Raw genomic sequence first — 24,398 nt, 5'->3', positions numbered from 1 at the left:
CTAAATCTTTCGTTGTCAGCACACTTACGTAACGACGAATGCTTTCCTACTCTCGTACTTGATTCCTCACGAGCTTTTTAGCATTCACGAGTCACGTGCTAATGCGAATATCGCGTTATTTCCTTTTCGCTGTTCAGGAAAGTTTAAAGTGGTTCTAGCGACGAGAAAGATATATTGCCGTTGAAAAGCCCTAGTTAAGGATTCTGGAATTTTGGGATTTCGAACTTTGGGGTCTGGAATCTCGAGATTGGGAACTTTAGAATTTGGAATTTTGAGATTTCAAATATTGGGACTTGGAATCTTGGCATTTGAAATTTTACGACTTGGTATCTTAAGATTTGGAATTTTACGACTTGGAATATTGGGATTTCGAACTTTGGGGTCTGGAATCTTGAGATTGGGAACTTTAGGATTTGGAATTTTGAGATTTCGAATCTAGGGACTTGGAATCTTGGAATTTGAAATATTACGACTTGTTATCTCAGGATTTGAAATTTTACGACTTGGAATCTTGGGATTTGGAATTTTACCACTTGGTATCTTAGAATTTGAAATTTAGAATTCTTTGAATCTTGAGTTTCCTGTATTGCAATTGGGTGCCTTATACCAGCATTACAATTTCTATCTAATTAATTTCCAAAACTATCCAAATTTGGAAAAATAAAATAAACCATGAGGCCCCAAATCGAATCCTACTCCTTTACCTTATAACCAGGTCACAATTTCTCTTAATATTGGGGTCCACATTGTCCCAACATTTCTTCTCCTTTTCACTTTAGCTCTTCGTTAATAAAGTGAAATAATTCTCAGAAACCGTCCAAGTGATCTCTTTATTGTTTCATATTTATACACATAATAAGCATACGATTACATCGTATTAGGTACTAGATCGTATTATTATATATATATATTTCATTTTATTTATTCATCTTTATATCGAGCATTCTTTTATTTTTGTACAATAAATAAAGACTCTAGAGCATTTAAAACATAACACGGCGTACTCTTTTGCGATTGCCATTCAATAATTTAACGAGTTCATATTAAATGCTCATCAACGTTGTTACAACAGTAGACTGTTTCATATCCGAGGATATATGTACAGATAGCAGTTTTCTTTCGTAGAATTTTTTCATTAAATAAATCGTAACTGTTCTTATTCAGTTTCAATTATAGAATCACGTAGCCATTAGAAATTGCGTTAGATAAACGCAAGACTCCACTCAAACGCATTCGTTTGCTTTTTTTAATATTAACGATACATGTAAACTGGAGGAAGAAGTATTTTAGCACGCTATTTGTGGGACAATAATAATTTCTAATAAAATTAGAAGCCCAAATTTCAAAGGAATAATCCAAACTTCAGAAAATTAAAACGAATAATGATCCCAAAATTAAATTTCATTTGCCACCATTCGAAATTACGAATAGTCTAAAATTCAGAAAATTAAAATGAAGAACAATCCTAGAATTAAATTTCAATTTCCATCGTTGGAGGAGTTTATATCTCAAATTAGCAGACTCGATTTGTCCCACATCTAACGCGGCAGCTCGCATTCAAATTCAAACGCGCAGGATACAGGGTAAAAAATCTTTTACAATAGAATTTTGTACGTTCGAAAGTCCGTATAAAAAGGCATACGGGACATGAATACTGGCAGATAATCGAGGGTTCATATAAAAACATCGTCCGAACGAATACATTTCGGTAAGTATAAAAAGAGAAAATCGTGTTCAGCGTACGAAGATTCTTTGATTGAGAAGCGATTGCGATTGAGTAAAACGAACGCGATTACTCGATCGAATAATTTTAGGTCAACTTCGATCATGACACACAGTTATTATAATAATAATAATAATAATCGTCTCTAACGATTTAATGGAAACTATCTTACAATGGTACAACGTACACTGCTCTTCCCCATCGTCGAATAGAATCTTCCTCTTTCGAATTCGAGGCAGAAGAAAGACTCACGGAATGAATCGTGACACGATCGATATGAAATACAATAAATAAAAAAAGAAGATCGAAGAACAGCGAATAGAATTCTACCGGTCTCTTCTTCTTCTTCTTCTTCTAATTGTTTCACGACAAATCCGGCCTTTGTTCGAATTTTCTATCATAAAGATGATGCCACGCGGAATTTTAGCGTGAAAATTCACACGGAATAGTACTATTGTCTTCTTAAATCCACGAATCGAGAATTTACATACAAACATGCATTTTTTTTTTCTTCTATCTAACGCGACTAATGTTCACGAGAGAAGCTCGTCCACTTCAGAGGATTATCTTTTGCTTGGAAGAATCGGTACTCAGTGTTCAACCCTTTCAGCCCCCGGTTATCCGACACGTGTCGCGGATATTTCACGAGGAAAATTTTCTTCTCGCGTTCTACACGAAACCCTCTTTTGTTATCGAGCTGAATTTCACCATCTTCTCTCCAGTAATGGTAGCTTCTTGAGATATGTTTCCTAGGGTTCGAGTTACTACCTCTCAGACGAGAAATCGTGAAGGATAATCAAATTGTGAACCTTTGTAAGATTTCAATTCGATGTGAAAGGAGCAAGGAGCATTTTACTTTTACCGAGACAATATTTTTCTGAGGATATTCATTTTTTAATGTAATTTAAAATTAGGGGTGTTAAATATGCTTCAGTTTGAAAAATTAATTCATGGCTACACATTTAACCCTTGAATAACTTTTAATAAATTTAGATACCCAAACTTCTAAATAAAAGAGCTCCCTCCATTAAGAAATGATTTAAAAATAAATGATCTCTCTGTCTCTAATTCCTAAGGGTGTAATCGTACACCATCGTCTTCGAACTGAAAGAGCCGACACGACATCGGGTCATTGAACACTTCGATTCCTCTTCGATCAACGAGAACGAGTTCATCTAGGCTATTATAAATACGCGAACGGACAGGTATCATCGAGCCCGTATTGTTTCAGTCGAGAACGCTCGAGGGATCGGCGTCTCCTTCGAGAAGGAACGAAATCTCGCGATAACGAGGACAACAAGGGCCAAGACGACCCGAGTGTATTCCGAGTGGGAGAATCGAGCGGAAACGAAACGAATCGAATCGAATCGTTCCCATGGAAGCTGGGCATTGTCGCGAGAAATGGAATCCAGGACGGTCGAATCGTGTTCCTCGTCCACGAATTCCTTTCGGCTCTTTTTTTTTTTTTTTCTCTATTTTAGTCCATCTTTCTTATTTTTCGGCGAGATTCTCGTTACGATTGCGTTCTGCAACAGACACGAGACGCGAGATCGTTAGCTGCGTTGGCAATTAAGGGCCGTTTTTTCATCCGCGAAGAGTAACGACCTACTCCTTCTCTTGTATACTATAAGAGATCCCTCGACTGAGAATTTCATTGAAAGAACACTGTCTTGGTATCAGGAAACCAAGAACCAGGACGGCTGAAATTGAAACTGATTTTGATTTGACAAAATTTTGATTCCCCATAGAGCCATGGTTCGACAGCTTAATTAGCGCAGCATTCAATTTTGAAGGTGTATCAGGATCACCTAAGGAAAAAAAAATAAAATTACTGAATGATTGTTGAAATAAAAGATAGAATCTTTGAATAATCCCTTAGCATCGATGGCAGTATCGTTAACGATGATCCAATTGATATCATTTCTCAAACACCCTCTGCAATATTGTCATCCTCTGTTCTCCCTCCGCTGGTGATCCGAAAAATGAAAAACGTGCCACGATTCTCGAACGGAAGAAAGGAAAGAGAATCGTCGCGAATGATCAGCCCAAGTCAGCTAACGATTTTTCTCAGAAATTCGATCGTTTTTTTCTTATCAACGATCACCACTACCAGGAGCCGAAGAGAACGTTGAACAACACCCCCATCAATCCGAGTAAACCGATCAGATTGATGGAAGCTCTTCGCAAGGCAGCGCTGTTCATACAAGTCTCTCGGATGTTGACGATCTTCAGGCCACGACGAACGAGGAGGTTGTGGACTCCACGCTTGTCGCTCTTCGAGAGGATATGCTCGCGCGCCAGCAGCAGCGAGTAAAGCTGATTGTCAGGATTTCCGGCGCAGAAAGTCAACACCATGTCCGATGCGACTGCTTTCATCACGTACACGTTCCCGGTGAACTGCGAGTACTGTTTCTGCACCAGAGTACCTGTTGAAAGGATTCACAGGTGTACCATTTCTGACGGATTTGAAGATGATACAAATATCAAGCGTCGACGAATCTCCGAATGATTAGAATTAATTAAGCGACAATGCTTCTAATTAAATTTTCATTCTATTCCTAGATAACTGTCAAATGAATTTATTATCCTAATCTCCTGTATCAATTTTACCTAGAATGGAGTTCTAATGGAAATCAGTGATGGCTAGGAATATACTTGCAACGCGTAGAATGACTAATTTAACAATTTTAACGACTGTGATAGTTAGAACGTTCCAAATTCCAGCGATAATAACGCGCCCCGTAAAATTTCATATTTTACAGGGAAATTTTTACGATTTCGCGTAACAGTGTTTCCCTACCGACGACACGTATCGCGAATAAAACGGATATTATTAGTATTGAGAAAGGATTGTCACGCGCCTAGTACGTGCCAATCGCAATAACGTCAACAGGACGTGTTATCGTAATATTACAGCATCGTCCATTAAACTGTTTCGTTGTGTAAACGGACACTATCTCCTAGATATTGACGTTTAATCCGATGAAATTAATTATACGCCCCCGTGAAATTCGGCCCGATCGTGAACACGTTTTGATTCACCGCTTACGAATCGTTTCACACGATTATTTATTGGCTGGTCCTGTTCGGATGACAATTAATAAAACCTTGTCGATAGGATCGTGACAAGAAGCAGGGAAGCGGAAAAATCAGACTGACGGGAAGGATGGATATAAGCAGCTACTTTCGATTCTGTTTCCGGACAGGTTTGATTTATTTTTCAGAATCGTGCGCTTTTATCGAGATTCCATCTGTCAATTTTTAATAGAAATGTTGTCGAGGATGAAGCACGCGAAAGAATATTCCACAGCGTACGTTTAAATATAATTTCTTTTCTGAATAATCTTTGTTAGAAATCGTGAAGTTAAAAATTGCGAGGATCAAAGTGTTAAGAACTAGTCCGATGACCCATGATCTTAACTTTGCTTCCGCTCTGCTTCATCTGCATTGTCCTATCGCGTTTGCACGGTTCATCGATTAGGTTGAATCGCTTCGATGAATAGATTCAAGCTAACAATCGGCAGCTCTATTTCGAAACTATCGAACAATGACTTCGAAACAGGAAGAATAATGTCGCTGTCCTAATTCTATTTCTCATCCGTGAAACGTCGAAGAGAGATTCTGGTTGGGGAATCGAAGAAATTTCATTTTTCACGCAAGGAAACGAGTCACGTTTCGATCGGAAGCACGTTTCTAATTTCATCCCTGAACCAGCCTCTCCTCCGATCCCTTCTTTCATTTAATCCGCGAGAATTGTTCGTTTCAGAGATTCGTCGATAGCTTTGTTCCATCGATTAACAATAATCGTTTTATAAAAAAGAGAGCTACTGTCTATGGTTCGCAGAAAAATGCTCCTCTTTCAATTTTGTTTCCACAGTCGTTATTAACCAGATTTTCCTATAACTGTGACGAAAAGGGAATAAATTCCGGTTCGGTTGGATTGAAACTTTTGTGCCGGCTGTTAGAAAATCTCGTCGAACTCTTTGTCTCTCTTTATTTGCAATTTCGATAGATTCAAAGAAAAAAAAAAAAAAATATTTGCGACGACGACCGGTGTTTACCGTTTTGCTGAGAATCGGAGATCCAGAAACCCGGCTTCCTGGTGATGTCCGGTATTCGAAAAGTGTACTCAAGATTGCCCATCTCCTCGGACCACAAGAGCCTCAACGAGGAGAAAAACTTGGCCGCGTTCTCGATCGCTCTCAGCTTCACTATCGGACAAGAGTTCACCACGTACGATCCGCTCAAAGGTTTCAGAGGGTCGACTTTGTGCTCCAACACTTCCACCACGTACCATTTGCCCATTATCTGAAAGCAATTAATGCGACCCGTTAATTGTATCGAAAATAAAATCTCATTTCCAATTAATTCCACTTGGTTCCACTTTCCATTGTACAATTGCGAAATCGACCTTAATTTGATCGTTTATTAGAGGTAATAAATATTGAAAATTAATTTTCATCGACGGCTGTAAGACGCAACGATGCAAAAACAGCGTAACCCAGGGCAAACCGCTATAAATTTAATTGAAAGCAGTCGGCTTATCGAAGGGATTTTCCCTGCTAGCCTAGAATATATCACGGGCGATTTAAAAACACATTAAACTGCAAAATCGAAGGGCCATAAAAGTGTCAGGGTACATTATGCGATTGTTGGTCGCGCCACCCCGTTAAGGTGGAAAACTCGCCGGTTTTATAAAGCAAGTTTCAATTTCTCCAAAGTATGTTACATTTCGTCGGAATAAAAATTGATGCAAAAATCATTTATATTAATTGTATTAATTCAGAGCCGAGCCCGGGTCAAAGTTCTCTTTCAAGCCGTGCAAAATCAAATCGTAAAACGACGACAGAAATTAATCAGATAATTGAATTTCTGGTTGAACCAGATGCGAACGATCAGAGTGATTAAAATTAATTTACAGTCTGGGCTGGCTCGTTCTCGAGGAGGTACGGTGTCGTTCGTAAGATAATCCACAGATCTTGGTGTAGGTACAGATAATTCCAGGAAGTGTTCCAACCAAATTAGGGACGATTTATTGGCGGGTCGACCGGCAACGATTAAGCCCGGTGAAATAATATCGATCGCTTCAGAATTCGTCTACCTTCCTTTCCTCGACTCGAAGAATTATTTTTACCAAACGAATGCACCCAATCGAGGGTGAATTATTCTTATTCTCCAAAGAAAGATTATTAAATGCTATGGTAATTAAAGATTCAATCTTTCAGTCTCCTTGTTAAACAATTTACAGGGAATAATATCATCAGGGAGGAGCAATTAACCGGCAATTAATTACATTCGTACAAAGGTCAAAGCTTCCTCTTCGAGCATCCAATTTCTCTCGTTTCTACCCTGATACAATTTCATCCCGAAGTAATGCGATTTAATTCGTCTAGGTAGTTAGTTCCGCAACTTTACCGGACACAGGGTCGCGTGCCACCTGTGTTAAAAACAAGCCGGAATAACGGTCGACCTGTGCTTGCAGGAATAATTAAAATAATTCAAGAGTAGCGCATGTTTTGAAGCGTTCTGTATAGAAGCGATTTATTAAAGTAACATCGCTTGATACAAACGCATTCGTTCCCGTACTCGGAATTGCAAGTGGAAACGGACTTTTACCGGGGTTCATAGTCACGTGTAATTACGTTACGCAGCTTTATGAAAGGTACACTCTTTTGGAACGGGGCCCTTCGTTTCCCTAGTGGATATTTCGTGGCAACGTGCTGGAGTATTCATTTTTCAGGGGTAATTGCATGGACGTACTCTATCTTCCTGGGATGTTTGTTAGGGGATATTAGAATACAATTGCCGTCGTATATTGCTGGTCAACAGTTTGGAATTACGAGACAAAGGGTAGATTTCTAAATTTACTTTTTTCATATAGGGGATGTTACGTTGAAAATTTCGAGATTTTTAAGGGTGGGCCAGATTCATAAAATTTTTAAATATTACAATATTAAAATTATTAGAATTTTAGAATCTTAAAATGGGGAGGGTACCATTCCACCACCCTGGCCCCTAATTACATACTCCAATGATTGCCATTAAAATTATACTAATTAATACTTAATATCCTGAATAATTCAAATAAATTAATTTAAGTTAGAAAAATGGTAGAGTAATTTTAATGCACAGAAGCTTAAAAAACTCTTGATGACTTTCAACGAGGTAACCACGGCGTCTGGTAAACTGAACATTATTCAGTGACATTTATGAAACCGTAGAACTCTGATTTAATATCGTGTCCATGCTCATTACGAAGGAAGTTCGCGAAGTTTCGCGATACTTGAAAATAATTGTTTCGCGAACAGATATTAAAGTTTGCCCGACGTCGCGTCCCCCTTTCGAGGGAAGATAAGGAGGAAGGGAAACCGCCGGAAACAGGGAAAATATTATTGCGAACAGGCCGCTGCATGAACTATAAATTTTCACTCGCAGTGAATACCGTTGCATCGCAAAAAGCTATGCATTCCCCGGCAATGAGGTCGCCGGGAACTCATTTTCTTTCAATTTCAAAGGGAAAAAAAAAGGTAAATGGGAATGCTGAATATAGGGAAGATGAAAGAATAGCAATTTTGTTAATTGTACGCATGAATTCTAAAAGAAGATATCCATATCTCTCTTTTTTACTAGGAACCTTTATAAAATTGCACTCTACCAGATATTACAAGTTTCTTGCAATTTGTTGATTAACAAAATTTCACTTCTTTCATTTTAGCTTTATTACTTCCAATCGATAGTAAGTTGAATAAATGATGGAATGATTACACAGCAATTTTCAATAAATTTTTAATAAACGTCAAAGCTGCAATATTTTAATATTGGTTATTTGATATTCAACAAAATCTACTATTACCAGTAACCTATACCATAGATACTTCGATATATTTGAACGATAAAAAAAAAATATAAAACAAAAATGCACGGATAGCAGTAGTGCTCTAACGAATAACGTGAATAGGGTAGCAAATTGAAAGTTTAAATTGAAAAATCCGAAGCTCGTATCGTTAATCCTTTCGCTATTATGAAACGACTAGTTACCTATCTCTGATGAAAAACAAATTTTTATTTCCAATCTGGAGAATGCATCTGTCACGATCCCTGCTGTTTTCATCATGCCATGGTATTTACATTTTTACAACATTTAACGACTTTAAACTCTCGTTATACCGGCATGTGAAAATCGGGAGCGACCAACATGTGGATTCCGTCAATTTTTCAACAAAACAACGGCCTCGGTATTCGACGAAAGGGATTTTTGTACTGTTGCTTGTTTAAAACGGTGCACTCTCTTTATCAAGCTGAATTCATGAAACATGAATGCTTGCCTACGTTTTGTTTCCAGCCGGCATTGGAAAAAAAAAAAAATTCCAGTTAAAAAGAGGAAATTTTCGTTTGAAATATAAAATAAACGTTCAAAATTGTGCATGCCAGGAAACATAGCTGAAGAGTGGATTAAATATATAGAGCGATTCAAAACGATGTTAATAAACTTCGACAGGATGAAAATTTATCGAGAACACAAGGTTTGGAATATTAAAACGTATGGTAATTGCTATTCCGTTATTATCAGCCACGAGAGTTCAAAAGATTAAGAAAATTATGCAACGAAGGGTTAACGGGGGAAAAAATTCATTGCATAGTGAAAGTATTTTCCATCGTTTGATAGTCGGTTCCAGATTCGTCGACACCTCCTGTATATTCATTGGTTCGCATGCATAGGAAATTTTCCAGGATCGTACGTGTGTGGGTGGGAAGCTTTATAAAGGGAAACTTACTTTCCGTGTCCCATAACGGCGCTATAGGTCGAAGCAATATTTATCGGATTTTACGCGTTCATCGAATACCTGTTTGCCTAAGTGCTTTTTTTATATCCCTTCGATTCGCGCTTCTAATCGAATTTGCTCGAGAATTTTCACAATCGCTCCGGTAAAATCTATATTTTCATGCGGCGCGGTTACTCGTCTCCAAACGAGGAGATTTAAAAAAAATATTTCTTCTCGATCTACCAAGATCGCAAATATTTCTTTTCTTGCAATCTCGGAAACAAAATATATTTTGGTATTATCATTTTTGATTTCCCGACAAGGGAAGGTCAGCGATAGATTTGTCATCGGCTTTGCAAGGCGATGTTGAAAAAAATTGCAAAGGGGATCGGAATCGAAGGTCGTAAAGATGCAAATGCAAGTTTCGCAGAAAAATTGTCGACTGTCGAGGCCGAAACGGCTCGAAGCCGATGAATCTTGTCGTATGCGGAACTTTACTCCTATTCCAGGGCGACCCGTCACCGGTAGGAAAATATGCGCTCGTATATTATCCCCGCGAAGCTTATCGAGCCATACCGTTTCCGAAATCTGACGGGTTTGGTCATTAAATTTGGGAACATAAAGATGACTGGAGCGCAAGAATGGGCGAACGCTTCTTTTCTGTAGAATCAGTCGATTAAAAAAAGAACTCTGCTTTTATTTTTTTCGTGTTCGCTTTAGAAACCGTACGTCAAAGGTTCGCCGAGATAAAAGGTGTACAATGCATCGTTTATGGGAATTATCGACGTAAGAGCCTTTGGCAAGAACATTTCGCGTGTATATTAAGGCACACGAGATACGGGAACCAGTCAATACACGAAGCCGAGGAAAAGAGAAAAATGATCTTCGTGTTTTAATTAAATTCCTTTGCCGGACGATCTATTTTAAAAGGCCGTCCGGCAGCCTCATTTTTCATTCGTTCGAGATATTCTACAATACCGTTGATATTTTCAAAGTTCGTTTTTTAATCTGGTAAAGATAATCTGTGATCGGTTTGAGTTTGCACAAAGCATTCGTAATTTTCCAACTGTAATTAAGCTCTTGAGTGGTACTGTTCGGGGAACGATTAACTTTTAAAATCTTTTATATTAGCCCTTTGTTACATTCTGTTACAAATTGTAGAAAAATAAAAGGTTGCAGGTTTGTTGAATTGAAAAACGATTCAAAGAAAAATAATGCTAAGAAGTATTTATTTAAAAATAAATGGTTGGAATCATCGAAAGCGAGCATCTTTCAATTTAAGTCGAAAAGCATTCCCAACGGATCTTTTCATCCCTCGCGAATCATTTTTCACTACCGTAAACTCGATCGGATCGTTTCATTAAAGCAGCATCCTCGATTAAAACGAGATAGTCGTTTCAAAACCTCCTCGAATTCCTTCGACGGCCAGATTTCCTGCAGGAAAATTGAATCCCGCTTTCGAGAAGAGGATGTCGACTAAACACACGATTTACAGCTGCTCGCCTTGGGAAACATCTTCCCACCGTCGGGAAATGCTAGAACGTCGCCTGTTGTGCACATTTATCGCGAATCGTTCGACTTTATTTCCTCTGTCGACGCTTTCCATTAAAACAGAAATCGATCGCGAGCAACAGATCGCTTATTCTTCTCTTGCTAGACGTTTCTGACTTTTAAACATACAGCCGAAAAAGAAATTCATTCTCTCCGTTTCTCCGGATATGTGGTTTTCACAAACTGAACGTACTAGCGTTTCGTTCTTTGATGTTTCCTTTTTTATCTTTGCCAGCTTTTGTTAAACCATTTGGAAATGATCCAAGAAACACGGTGGAATTTAAAAAAAATAAATACCAACAGATTTACACTTTTGTAGTTGTATTATTACGTACTGCAAAGTAATGTTAACCAAAAGGTAGTTGGCTAAATTGGGATGGTAACCTGGTGATTTGCTACAGAATTTTGTAGGGTGCGAATGCAGACTCGTTTAGCAGCCGAGACAAATGGACGTCGGCCTCGCCACGATTATATTTGTTCGACCGCGTTACATGGTCATACCGAAAGCCATTGTTTTACGAGCCGCCTAATTATACATTGTGTAAACCGGCGTCGCTTAACCGTTGTCGGTGGCCGTGACATAATCGAACAAGAAATGACCGTGTTCGTGACATTTCGCAGCCACGCGATGATTATTCATTCGCGCGAGTAGAGTTTGAACCCCCAAAAATGGGGACTGGTCCTTTCACTATTTTAAGATTCTAAAATTCTCAAATTCCAAATTCCAAGATTACAAATCCCAAAATTACAAAATCCCAAAACTCCAAATCCTAAAATTCCGATATTCCAATATTCTAATATCCAACTAAGAAAGTGAAAAAAAAAAAACAGCAAATATTTTTCTAGATCAACCCTCCACTTTAAGCCCCCAAGCCAGAAATAAATCGCGTTTACCATAGGGTGGAATACATTTATTAACACCTACCCCATGAATTAATAACGTTTCATAAATTTTCCGTAGACCACAGGTGATCATGATATAACAGGCGTTTTCCTAATCGATAGAATTAATTGAATATCAGACCATAACGAGACCCGAACCATCGTTTCAACATGTTTCAGAAAATTACACGTTCCTAACCGCTGAATCTACCAACACGATCTCCCTGCTCGTAACCTCTGTTGCGCCTTGGATTAAACGCTCCAACAACTTCAAAATTATATTTACCTCGTAGGTAATGAGATCCGATATCGATATCGTAGATCCATCGATACGACCCCCAGCTTCTTGTTGAAACGCGTTTTAAACACTAATTATCCACTCCCGTTGTTCATCATGAAAGGAGAAAATTACCTGTAAAGCTGTCTCGATAACAAAAATGCAATTTAATTCTCACCTCTTGCAAAAGATAAAAGACAAGCTTTGAATCCATAATGAACCACTTTGAATTTCAATTACGTTTCAATTCTAGAATTAAATAAAAACCTGATTCTTCGAATTGAAGTGAATTATTTGTTTCTTATTTCTCGGTTTAACAAAACAAGACGAGTGTCGTTAAGTAGTTTTAAATTCCCAACAGCGATCCCTCGGAAGGGATTTTCCCGTGGAACTAATCATTAAAACTTGGAAGCGACTTCAAACATTGTCCGATCCTCGGGCAAGATATGAGAATCCCCGGACTTCCAGAGTTTTGGGGATCTCGCTAAGGGAAGACGCGTTAAAAGTCTTCGCTGAAAGTTCCGTGAAATTATGAGGTCCGAAACCTTTGCCGAATGAATCGCATTAACCTTTGCCGGATTCCCGTCAACTTCATACATCTTTTATGAGAAAGATTTTCCTCTTCGAATCTGGATCAATTTGTTCGTTACAAAATTCAACTGCTCGATAATTTCTTATTTTCAAAGAAAGGGGGAATTGTGGAACGTCAATGGCATGCTTGCATTTTTCACGAGGTGAAATTCCCAAGAGTGAATTATCGAGCGCCTATTGTATACGTTTGATCGAATTTGAAAAGCACGTAATTTCGACATGAAATTAATCAGCGTTAATTCGCCTTCGTATCAATTAAATATGATTTTGAGCGGCCGGCGAACCGCCGAAAATGGACGTGGCTTTTGTTTGCCACCACTGACGTATAATTATATGTACCGGTAACCAGAACGATACGTTTGAACGACGGTTTAATCAAATCTAGCCCGAGGTTACGTTTCGATATTTTCCAATCGATTAGATGGGATCAATAGAAGGCTTTTCGTTGAAACGTTTGCGGGACTTTTAACGCGGCCTGAATTCGAATCGATGAATTCGATACGATTGATGATTGAATGGGATACAGGCCTTGTTTCCAATTTCCGAATTTCCCTCTGTTGTCGAGGCACTGTTTAATTAGCTAGAAATCTTAGCAAAGGTATCCGTTACGCCGTATGAAACGATATTGCCTGTAATGTGTTAACAATAATGCGATAGAACCTGCTATCGGCTATTGGAACTGCGGTTTCAGTCATTCGAGAGACCCTTCCTCCGATGATTTGATTCTTGTTATTGTGATTAATGATAATTAGTCGTGGCATATCGTAGTGTCCATGAGTAATTAAAAAAAGAAAAGAAAAGAATAAGAAATCTAAACTCATACCCTATATTCCAAATACTGTTATAAGTATGAAAAATGAATCTATGAGAATGGAACACAATTTCCTCACAAAATTAAATCTCCTAATCGTTAAAATTACTTATAATACGCTATAAAAACAATATCCATTCATTTACGACACCATTTAGCTAGTTCAAGTACGTGATAACAAACCAGAATAAGTATAAAACTTTGTTTCTTTTTTCCCATAAAAAACCATAACACAGCTGTTCGAGCTTACGCTCATAAGAAAGGAGGATTCTTCCTCTGTAAAATGGCGTTTATTGCAGGTCGATATCTCTTCTCGTTCCCGAGATATGATCGTTTAAAGAGAGGCACTATTTTGAATCCTTCGGTGTCGGATTTCTCTCTCGCACCTTTCACTCGAACCCTTCACTCGCGCACTGACCTATCCTAATAGGCGCCACCTGTTCCGCTGGTTAGTGGTTCAACTGGCTCGGCAGGTTTTTTTTACTACGGTAGTATCGAGTACGCGTTTCTAGAAAAAAAATGTGGGCCACGTCGTTTTCTGGAATTGTGAATGTGAATTGCCATTCACTGTCATTCATTATTGGATCCGTAACTTTGAAGCTCTGTATCTTGGAAACTAATTGAGCTATCGAGGTGCAACTAAGTGCATTTTAAAGGGCGTCTCTTCTGCCATCTTTTTAGACGTCTAACTAACAATTTTTGCAATTTTTTAATTGTTTTTTAAAAAAACGAATTCACTTTACATGGAAGTTTGATATGCCTAAACAAGTTCATTCCAAGTTTCTCTTAATAATTTTTCTTTAAATAATTGTCTAATAAATTTTTCTTTATTTTAAAAATAATTTTAAGTTAAAACTACCTAGAAAACGTACAAGCTTATAATGATAGCAAGTACGTTTATAGGATAAAGTGAACCTTTGCTATGAAGTTATTGCAGTTTTTAAACTTTTTTAATTATAAATTTTTTTAAGCATGAATACTGGACATAGTTCAATTTAATTTAGCTTAAATTCCACAATCGAAACAGTTACCGTTTCTCGAATCGGAATTTCCATCCGATATTCATATATCTGAAGGGGTGGCGGAATGTTCCTTCTATTCAACGCGGAATCGGTTGTCCGAACTCGAGATCCGCGTACACAAGAACCAACCTTTATTTATGCTAACTAATTCGACGCGATTTGCATACACAGGGAGATTTCGCTGGGTTCTCGAGCGGGAGAAACATCACGGTTTCTCTTGTCTCGGCTCGCGTGAGATCAGATATTAAAGTCATCTCGAAACACGCGATACACGCGACCAGATTTTCCCAAGCTTCCTTGTTGCTACCTTGTTTTGTTATTGTTACCGCGATTCTTGTATAAATTATATTATACAAGCGGTCGGGATAATCCACAATGAAAAGGGAATGAAACAATTGGAGAGACGACGACTTGGAACGTAAAAGGCGAATGGTGCTATCGGATGACTGGCAATTTGACTTCGCTGCCATTGAATTCTTACCCCCTTGGAAATTCTTGCTCAAAAATTTATCTTACAAATTGTGGATCTTTCTTAACATTATTTTTTACGTAGAATGTTTTGAAAAATCCATACGTGAAGTAACGAAAAAATAGGCAGCCCCATTAAAACAAAGTGCAGTTGCATTTTTGTAATGCATTTTTAATTTCTGTATAAACTGTGTCGCGTTTGAATTTAAAATATCTCATAAAGTATTGATTTCTTAACATTACACTTTAATACTTTTTGCATGCAGAATACTGGAAAATCAATGAAGCAAAAATATGCAGCTGCATTGAAAAAAGTGCATCTGCATCTCTTGTGATGCATTTCAAATTTTTGTATGAAATGTTCTATGTTTAAATTTAAAGTATTGACATTTTAACATTATACTTTCACATTCGTTTAAGCATGAATTGAAGTATGCCATCCCTTTGAAGAAATAAAATTGAAATATTTTCTTTGGATCTGTTTTAGGTGTCCCATCGTGTGCATACAAGGTTTTGCGAGGAAGTAAGGGAAGATGTTACTGATGTCCCTGTGTTGGCGAGTGCACTGCATACCAGTGCATCTTCAAAGGGACACAATGGTGTCGAGTTTTTATCTTTCTCTGCCACTTTATCAACGTTTCCTCTATCTCCCCGTTTTTCCACTTAAGTAACTCTTACGACTCCCTTTGAATTCAGTCGGAAATTTTCATTCGGTTCAGGTCTAAAAGTCGGGAGAAATCATATCTCTATAACGTTTCGCTTCACATTCATTTTTACACCGTGCGACCCGTTTAAAAAGGCAGGTAATACTTTATTCTTTTCGTTAAATCTGCTATTTTTAAACCCTCCATCGTTATCGTTCTCCGCACTCTACATTTCGCAGGGAGGAAGGAGATAAAAGTTGAAAAGGAAAAAAGAAATCACAGAGGGGAGGGGTTTAAACGAGCACCGCCCTCTTCGCTACTTCCTGTTTTTAAGCGCTGACCCACACGTCCATAAAATGCACTCCGCCGGCAACATATTGAGGCAATATCGGTGAAATTTCACACGACGTGAGCAGAAGTCGTTACCTCGACTTTACTTGGCAATATTATCAGACAACGTGCACCCACTATCAGACTACGAAATGTTTCCACCCCCCCCCCCCCCCCTCCCTCGAAATAAAATAGTACCGTTAATATTACACGCCAGCTTGATTACGAGATCCGTAACGAAATTCAACCAGAAAATAGAACGAATAACAGAGAAATCCAAATAATTTTCTTTCTTATTTTTTTTTAATTAACAAGTTAATAATTCTTGTTAAAGTATACCTATTTTTACTGTGTTAAATATTTCCTAGTCGACGATTTTAGATAAGAAGGATTAAATCCACAGCTGATTGTTGAACGAAACTTATTCAACTTTCTTTCGCTTCCCACACTATAGGCAAAGTTCTTCGTTAAGAGCTTATTAAGATCGTCGAACTGTTTCTTTAATACTTTACATCTATCCTACTTAAAGGTGTTTTCAAGCGTTGCTAGCAAACTTTCGTATAATTCTGCCGTCGCTCCTTCCTGATTACTTTGCTTCGGCTGAATCGGTCAACTTCTTAGGAAAATGCAAACATACGGTGCAGAGTAATAAAAAATTGGCGATTCAATGCCCTGAAGCCTTTCCCATTTCCCGTTTCAGAAGATTCACGAAGAAATTATCAATATTAAAGTTCATGGTACTGATATACTGTAAGCACTCGCTAATTGCCTGCTATATAATCGATAATTCCTCCTCCTTAAAATTATTCATCTCCAAAGGTCTAACTAAATGCAGGAAATTATCGAAATTATTTTTTTCTTTTTAGAGAATCTCTGTTCGTTAACTCGAAGGAATGCATCCAACACCAAAGTGAAAGTTTCGAATGAAAAGAGAGGATTTTTCTCGGTCGAAAGTTCAGATAATCGTGGTTTTGTACGGAAACAGGAATTCCATTTAATCTAAGCACTCTTGTGTCGAAAGTGAGAGAAACAGTATTGGCAAACTTTTTCATGGATGGGTGGAGAGGCTCGTTGCTCAGAGCTTAACCGGACAATCCAATCAGCGTGGGCGGCATGGTGCAAAGATCTCGCGTTTCGAGCTGAACGAAGGATTGCGATCGTACAACTTCGCGAAATCTTATAGCTGGTCATGGACACGGATGAGAGTGTTGCCCCGTGGCCCTTCGAGCGTGATTCTAAGCATGGAAGCCATAATTTCTCACCCTTTCGTCGCGACGAGCGACATTAGTTCCTTTTCCCTTCAGGGTTCTCCTTAATTGGAGGATCGACCTTCTCATTATTCTAAGATTCTAAGATTTTAAAATACCAAAATTTTAATATTCCAATATCCTAATACAAATAGGCCCAAAATCAATCCACCAAATTACACTCTAATTACTCATTTACCTCTATGTTGATAACCCTTTATGGCCAGCTGCGCCACAGCAAAAGGGTTAAATGCAACGCACGAATTTAATAAACCACCAATAAATGGAACAGCGTATGGTCTTTGGCGAGGAGTTCGTGGTTTCACGCTTGATACCCAGGACAGATCGTTACCAGGTAAAAATAGATTATCATTAAGGGGAACCACGTATTATCGAGCCACGATATTGGAGCAATAAAAATATCATGAAATTCCAAGAAAGATGAAAGGAATTTTCTCACCATCTAAGTTTCCATCGATGGAGATCAAAATTTACATTTCACTCGTGCTGATTGGGAATCGAAGGTACGCGTTGAAGGGAAAGAGAGGCAAGCGTAAACGTTTAATCCTCTTAAGTTCAACGACGAGATTCAGAGAGACACACTCGTCGAATCGAATTCCAGAATTCGTCCAGAATTAAGCGACACTAGATATTGCGAAACTTCGCCAATGACGTAGCGAAATGGTAGTAGATGAAAGAGAATTCGAGCCAGAAACCGGTTGGGAGAACTTACGCAATTAGCAACGCGTTTCCGGAACGCGATACGTGCTTCTCTTCGTTCCGTAGAAAACATCAATCGTATTCTAATTGTCTTAATTACAATTACAACAGATCCTATTTCGCTAGTTTTAGACAAAATCGAATGAATTTTATTTATAATCCTTGAACTGGTTATTTTTAAACAAACTTGTTCTACGGGTTTGAACTCTTAAATAAATAAAATTATTTACAATAGAAGTGGAGAGAGTCATAAAACAGGAGGAGAACCTGTTACGCTCTAGTGTCGTCGATCGGCAGTGAAATAAAACAAAATTAAAGCGGCACTCGAGCCAGCCCGTTGGAAATTTCGTGGACCCGTACCACTCTGGACGTGTTCCCATTTAACTCCGGCAACGGTTAACCGCATTGGATATGTCGTAAAGAAAGTGCTAAAAAGAAAGACGAAAAGACGACGGGGCGTTTCGTTACGGAAGCCTTGGCCGATTGAATTGCCGGTCGGACAGTAAGGAACGTTTCAATGGAACAGGGAAGCAACGCCACTTGGAAGACAAACGACGATCGTATCCCCGGTGATATTTGATGCTGTGCCCGGAACAATAAAACAAATTCTTTACCTCTTCGCAGTGAAACGGTTTTCAACAACAACCAATGGAAACTGAAGTTTACGCTCTCTTCGAGCGAAACATTTGAGAAGGCGTTGTTCGAAGCGAAAAGAACTCTGAACGATAGCAAAATATGACAAGAACTTTAGATTTTTAAAAATAATAGTTTGACAGAGACTTTGGAAATTTTTAGAATTTCTGAAAGAGGTGTTTGACCCTTTTTAATTCCGAAATACAAAATTTTGTTCCAGATTAAAAATTTGCAAAATTGCAAGATACTGCAGTTTTAAACGCATGAAATTACGATTCTCTGATAACCATTCAACGATGAACGATTACAATTTTCCAGAGGCTACGTTAATTTATCAGACGATGAGCGTCAAAGCGAAAGATGAAGGACGCACAGAGTGGCTGTTCCATGGATTTGAATCTCGTTTGCATATCGCGGTGTATCGGTTCGGTGCTTTGACTATCGCGTTATCAGCTCGAGCGTGTGTCCGTTAATCCGCACGGAACTCCGACTCGCTGGACTGATGCATCGAAATCTTCCGAAATCAGAGAGATTTCGAGCGATGTTTGCGCGTACGTTCTATTTCCCTCTGTGCGGGGGGGAGGCAAAAAAATTGGAAAGAAGATCCCGCCGGTGAATGTCAGTCACGTTTAGATTGGATTCTGAAATCCGTTGCTGGAGAAATCCACAATGGATCGAGCCTCATCGACGATCCGTCGTTTCTTTATTTCAGACCCGGCAATCCAGATTCCAGATTCGTTCGTTTAAAACGAGTCCTGTCAGGATCTCCTTTTTTTTCTTCCCTTTTTCGGGATTCTCTACATCGACACTCGCTGACTGCTCTTGATTTGCAAACAATTGAATCGAATGAGACTCCATTTGGTCTCTGAAATACTGGTAGATTGTTTACTGACAGAAATAATAAGAATCGATGCTTGCAATTCATCTCTATCTATTTTATAATATTTTTTCTAACACCCTATGGATCAGAGTTTTCATATTTAACCCTTTGAATGACGGAGTCTGGGTCAATCGAGACCTAAATACGAAATTAAATAAAAATTGGGGCTCTCTTCGTGGTCCGTCATCCGATTAATTTGATTAAAAACTTTACGATCGACCTATGGGATAAAATCATGGCTTAACAAAAATGAAAGCAATATAAAATCCGCATGGAGATGCATCACGCGAAACGGGTCGCTTATTGGTCTCTCAGGGAGTAATTACAGGGTAGTAATTTTTGTGAAAAACGTCCAGGACAATGAACGTTAGCGGGAAGGTTTTTCTACGTGCACTGGGATCGAGGACAATTGGGTTACAGCAACGCTTTGACGACAAACACTGCTGTGTTCCATGGCACACCGTAAAACGTGCCGCCTTTAACGTGGGACTCGAGGTTGCTTTATTCAAAAGCCACCGTCGAGACCAGCGCAAACAAACCGTTCGCGAATAACACAAAGAAAAATGAATGTTTGACGCGCGTGGCAGAAGGAACACGTCGTCCTTCTATTTAATAAATGAATCGAAGGGAATCATTTGAAAAAATGATAACACGTTCCTTGTGAGATGTTATATAAAAGTAAACTTCTCGAATAAAATATACAATTTTTCGATTATACAGAGAATCTTTTTAAAAGATAAATTTGAGATTCCTACTTCTATAAAAGGAAATTGAGCTTCCTCGTTACGTAAGAATTTTTGATAACCCAGAAAGAACGAAACAAGGTTAACAATAGCCGCGGGGAAACACGACTTCTCCATTAGAATAATTGCGTATTCGTAAATTCTATTTTGGAAAAATCCCCTCGAGTATTATCTTTTCTTCCCTTACAACGGCTCGTTATCCAAATTTTCATCGTCCCGTTGAATCAGTTACAGATACCCGTTCTGTTCGAATATTTAAGCCACGAGAGCGGAAAAAGAGAGGCGAGGAAAGGAGGATCGATGGTAATTCGAGCGGGCAGCTTTCTAGATAAGATTTGCATTGAAAGTTAGACCGCGCTCACCTTTTCCGCGGAGTAACAGCAACACCTTGAAAGATCCCATTATCCTGCGTCGAGCTATTATTATATTTTGCATTTAAGCAAACTTCAGTAGTCGTAACTTCAACCGTCTTACCATCCACGAAGAAGTTTTCCAGGAAGGAAGCTTTTCTTACCGCCATTTCGAGCATGAATAAAATAAAACGACCCCCTTCTGGCCGTCAAGCTAAGCTTTTAATCCTTCCGTCATCCCCTTTCGTTGCAACTTGCTTTTAGATATAAATAGATGGTCGGTAAAATTTTTGGAAGAAAGAAAAAAGGATCGCAATTATGATACAACTAACGTCAAGAGGAAAGGGTTAATGTATTTCCGGTGTCAACAAAGTCGTAAGCTGACGCGCGTTAATTTATAATCTTAATAAGCGAGTCGTCGCCGCGAGAGGCACTCTCGTTGTTTTCAACGCAAAGTCCGCTTCAAAGAATCTCCTCTTTCTCCTTTTTCTTTATCCAACGAGCTGCAACTCGACACTTTTGTTCCCGGAAGCCAGCCAGCGAGAAGTTTCGAATAATTTTTAAACTACTTCCTTAAGATAGCTCTAACGAATTTTGATACTCTAAGAAGAAATCTGTGTCGCACTTAATTCTCATCCGATACCCGACATTTTTCGCTTAATTTAGCAACTTCTATCTGCTATTTTTAACACTTTGCACTTCTCAGAAATTTCTATACGAGCGATTGTGAGGCACTCTGCGAAAATTAAGGTTGTTAAGGAAAGTTTGTATAAGTAGTTGGAAAGTTATCGGCATAACGTAGATAGAGCTTTTTCATTTCTTTCTTTTTTTTTAAAAGAAAGTATCTGCGAAACGTGTAGAGCAGCCGTGGTCGACGGACGGGGGGTAAGTTCACGATGAAATCCCTGATACAAAATGTTTCACACGAGGCTGGAGATTAAGGGCACGTCGCCGGAGACTTTGCCGTCGCTTACAAATTTTCATTTAACTTCCCCGAGGCCATTGCGAACTTTCGGTAGGACGCTTTAATAAGATCGTACGGTGGATTTCATGCGAACGCGGACCAAGAGTTTTTAAACCCGAACATAGCGCGATCGTGAAACTTTTGAAAAGGATCTTCTGGCTTTGCGAACGGCCACGTTCGCGCTCTTGTTTCTTTTCACGGATAAGGATTCGACTGAAACTATTCTGGAATTACTTAAAATTAAGCTTTCTTGTCATTTTTTACTAATTTTCAATCGTTTATGAACGTCTGTTAAGATTTTATTAGAAAAACTGTGGAAAGGTAGAGTTAAGTAGCGCGCAAGTAGTATAAGTCAGGCATTGGTCAGACACTGCAGATTGCGCACTCTACGGTAACTTCTCGCTCTACTATTTCGATGAAAACAAGTAAATGACGTATTTTTAATAAAAATTAACAAAATTATATAAAGGGTTAATAATTTCATGATTATTTTCTTTACGTAATCAATAACTTTTGTAATTTTTATAGAAAAAAAGAATTATATTTAAAAATTATTAAAATCTGCACTATAAAATTGCAAATTTAATTTATAATTTTTCCCTTTTTTTACTACAAATTAGAAGCCTGAAAAATGTAGACACTCCATCTCAACCTAATGATATTTCGCTTGGCAATTAACAAAGTATTCCTTCGTTGATTAAAAGCTCCTATCTCGTCGGGAGAATAAAGACGTTTTCACGCGTATCAGCATGCACAATGCGATAAGTGTACGCGCCGGTGGTAAACGCGGCCGATCGCATTTGCGAAGGGAAACGGGCTGTAATCTAGGCCATGGGACCCGGAGTCCTTGTGTTCGTAGCACGGCACACGTTGCTGCTAGACCTACATTAGGATGGGCAAAGTTCGCCTTCCAACGGCGCGGATGCTCGCTTTTCCACGCGCCCCTTCCGGCCGAATTTACGATTCAACTTCCGTCGCCTCTGCGCCATTAAATGCCACCTCTCGCTGACGGGATCCCGGATTTCGATGGCGGCTACACGACACCGTCACGGATTTATTACCTTCCGACTCCGGCACATTGAATTTTAAGGATCGAAGAACCTATTTTGTTCCCTGTCTTTATTCAACGAGATTCTTCATTTCAAATTGAGTCAACGGAGAGGGAATCGATAGTTGATTGAACGATAGGGGAGGCAGATGTAATGGAAATAAATTTTATGGTGACATATGAGAGCGACATTCTTTGAAATTTTTAAATTAGAAATAGAAATGGTTAGTTAAATTATTAAATGCGAAAAGAAAAATGTCACTTCCATCCCTCTGGTTCAAAGTACATTATATGATGTACAAAATGTACCAGAATAAGGAGAATAGATCTGTTTTTAATGACACGAGACATGTTTGAAGAACAATTTGAATCAGGTATGCTTAGCCCCTTCGCTCGTAACACATTAATAAGGTCACAGACTGATGTGCACCGATGCAATTGCCCCGACAACCATGACCTAATTCTACGAATTAAGTAGCTTCCGATTATTACGGGCAATGTTATGACGATTTATGGTATCATTTTTGTTATTGGAATGTCATTCTGACCAAGTTCTTGTATTGCGTGCATCAAAGTAATTGTGCATCTTCTTTGTAAAATTATGCAACTGCAATGTAATTTGCATTGGTTTCTCTTTTCAATGGAACCAAATCATCGAATGCAATTTTGCGAATTATAAAATGAGCATGAAATTTTGAAACGCCTATTAAATAAATCGATGAAGACATAAGGTATAGAGCATATCGTGCACACATCAGCTTCTATGAGTCCATGCCGGTGGCACGGCTTATTGGCAACCAGTTGCACGTGCTTACAGGGATCTAAGCTGTATACGAAGCTTCGTACGAAGATATAGACATAGACGTAGGAAATTTCATCGTTTGGTAAGAGCAGAAATTGCACGTGATAAGCTTTAAACACGCTATCTTTCGCGACATTACTACGATGCCACTTGACAGTGAGTCTGTCTAGTTTGACATCTATCAACCGATGTCAACGAGTTCCTCGCTGCTCGTTCATTAACGAGAACCAACTGCGATAGAGCGAGGAACACACGACAAATATTCTTAACCCTTTTGCTACTACCAATGAATAGAAGTAGGAATGTGTGCAATTTGGAATATGTGGAATATGGAATGCGTGCAATTTTGAGAGATTGCAGTTTGGAATGCGTGCAACTTGGAGTGCGTGCAGTTTTGAAGGATTGCAATTTGGAATGCGTGCAACATTCAAAGACTGCAATTGTGAATGCGTGCAATTTTAAAAGACTGCAATTTGGAATGCGTGCAACTGAAAGATTGTAATTTGGAATGCATGCAATTTTAAAAGATTGCAATTTGGAATGCGTCCAACTTTGAAAGATTGCAATTGTGAATTCGTGCAATTTTGAGAAATTGCACTTTGGAATGGATGAAACTTTTAAAGCGTGTAATTTGGAACATGTGAAATTTGCAAAATATGCAATTTGGAATCTGTCCAATTAATAAAGCACGTAATTTACCACGTTTCGTCCATAAATGAGCACTCGAACGTTCTTCCAGATTTTCATGTTAATTACGAAAGTAACTGAATAAGCATTATTACGCGATAAAATATGTTCACACTGTTACGTAATAACCGTCACGTACGGTTTCCAGTATCCCACCGGATGCATACATATCGTTCTGCAATATGGAGCTCCTGCCAAATATTTGCTCGTGTAAACATAATACAGGTATAACTTATTGTAAAATCGAGCGATTTAATAAAAT

The 24,398-nt window shown here is 38.6% G+C and overlaps 1 protein-coding gene across 3 annotated transcripts in view; it reads right to left on the bottom strand.

Moving 5' to 3' along the window:
• Window positions 1–745: 745 nt before the first annotated feature.
• LOC117606798 (uncharacterized) overlaps window positions 746–24,398 on the bottom strand; it is a 39,500-nt gene continuing 15,847 nt past the window's right edge. For 2 of the 3 annotated variants that reach the window (XM_034329732.2, XM_034329750.2), the window contains exons 3-4: window positions 5,785–6,031; window positions 751–4,149 (exon numbers count right to left, since the gene is read on the bottom strand). In XM_034329732.2, the coding sequence (XP_034185623.1) occupies window positions 3,830–4,149; window positions 5,785–6,031 (567 nt within the window). In that variant the 3' untranslated portion in view covers window positions 751–3,829. Of the gene's footprint in view, window positions 4,150–5,784; window positions 6,032–24,398 lie in introns of all 3 variants that reach the window. The other variant, XM_034329713.2, reaches the window with a different exon arrangement.

Source organism: Osmia lignaria, chromosome 9, assembly GCF_051020975.1.
Source record: "Osmia lignaria lignaria isolate PbOS001 chromosome 9, iyOsmLign1, whole genome shotgun sequence".
In the NCBI taxonomy this organism is placed as follows: domain Eukaryota; kingdom Metazoa; phylum Arthropoda; class Insecta; order Hymenoptera; family Megachilidae; genus Osmia; species Osmia lignaria.
This window is presented reverse-complemented; position numbering and strand designations above follow the sequence as displayed.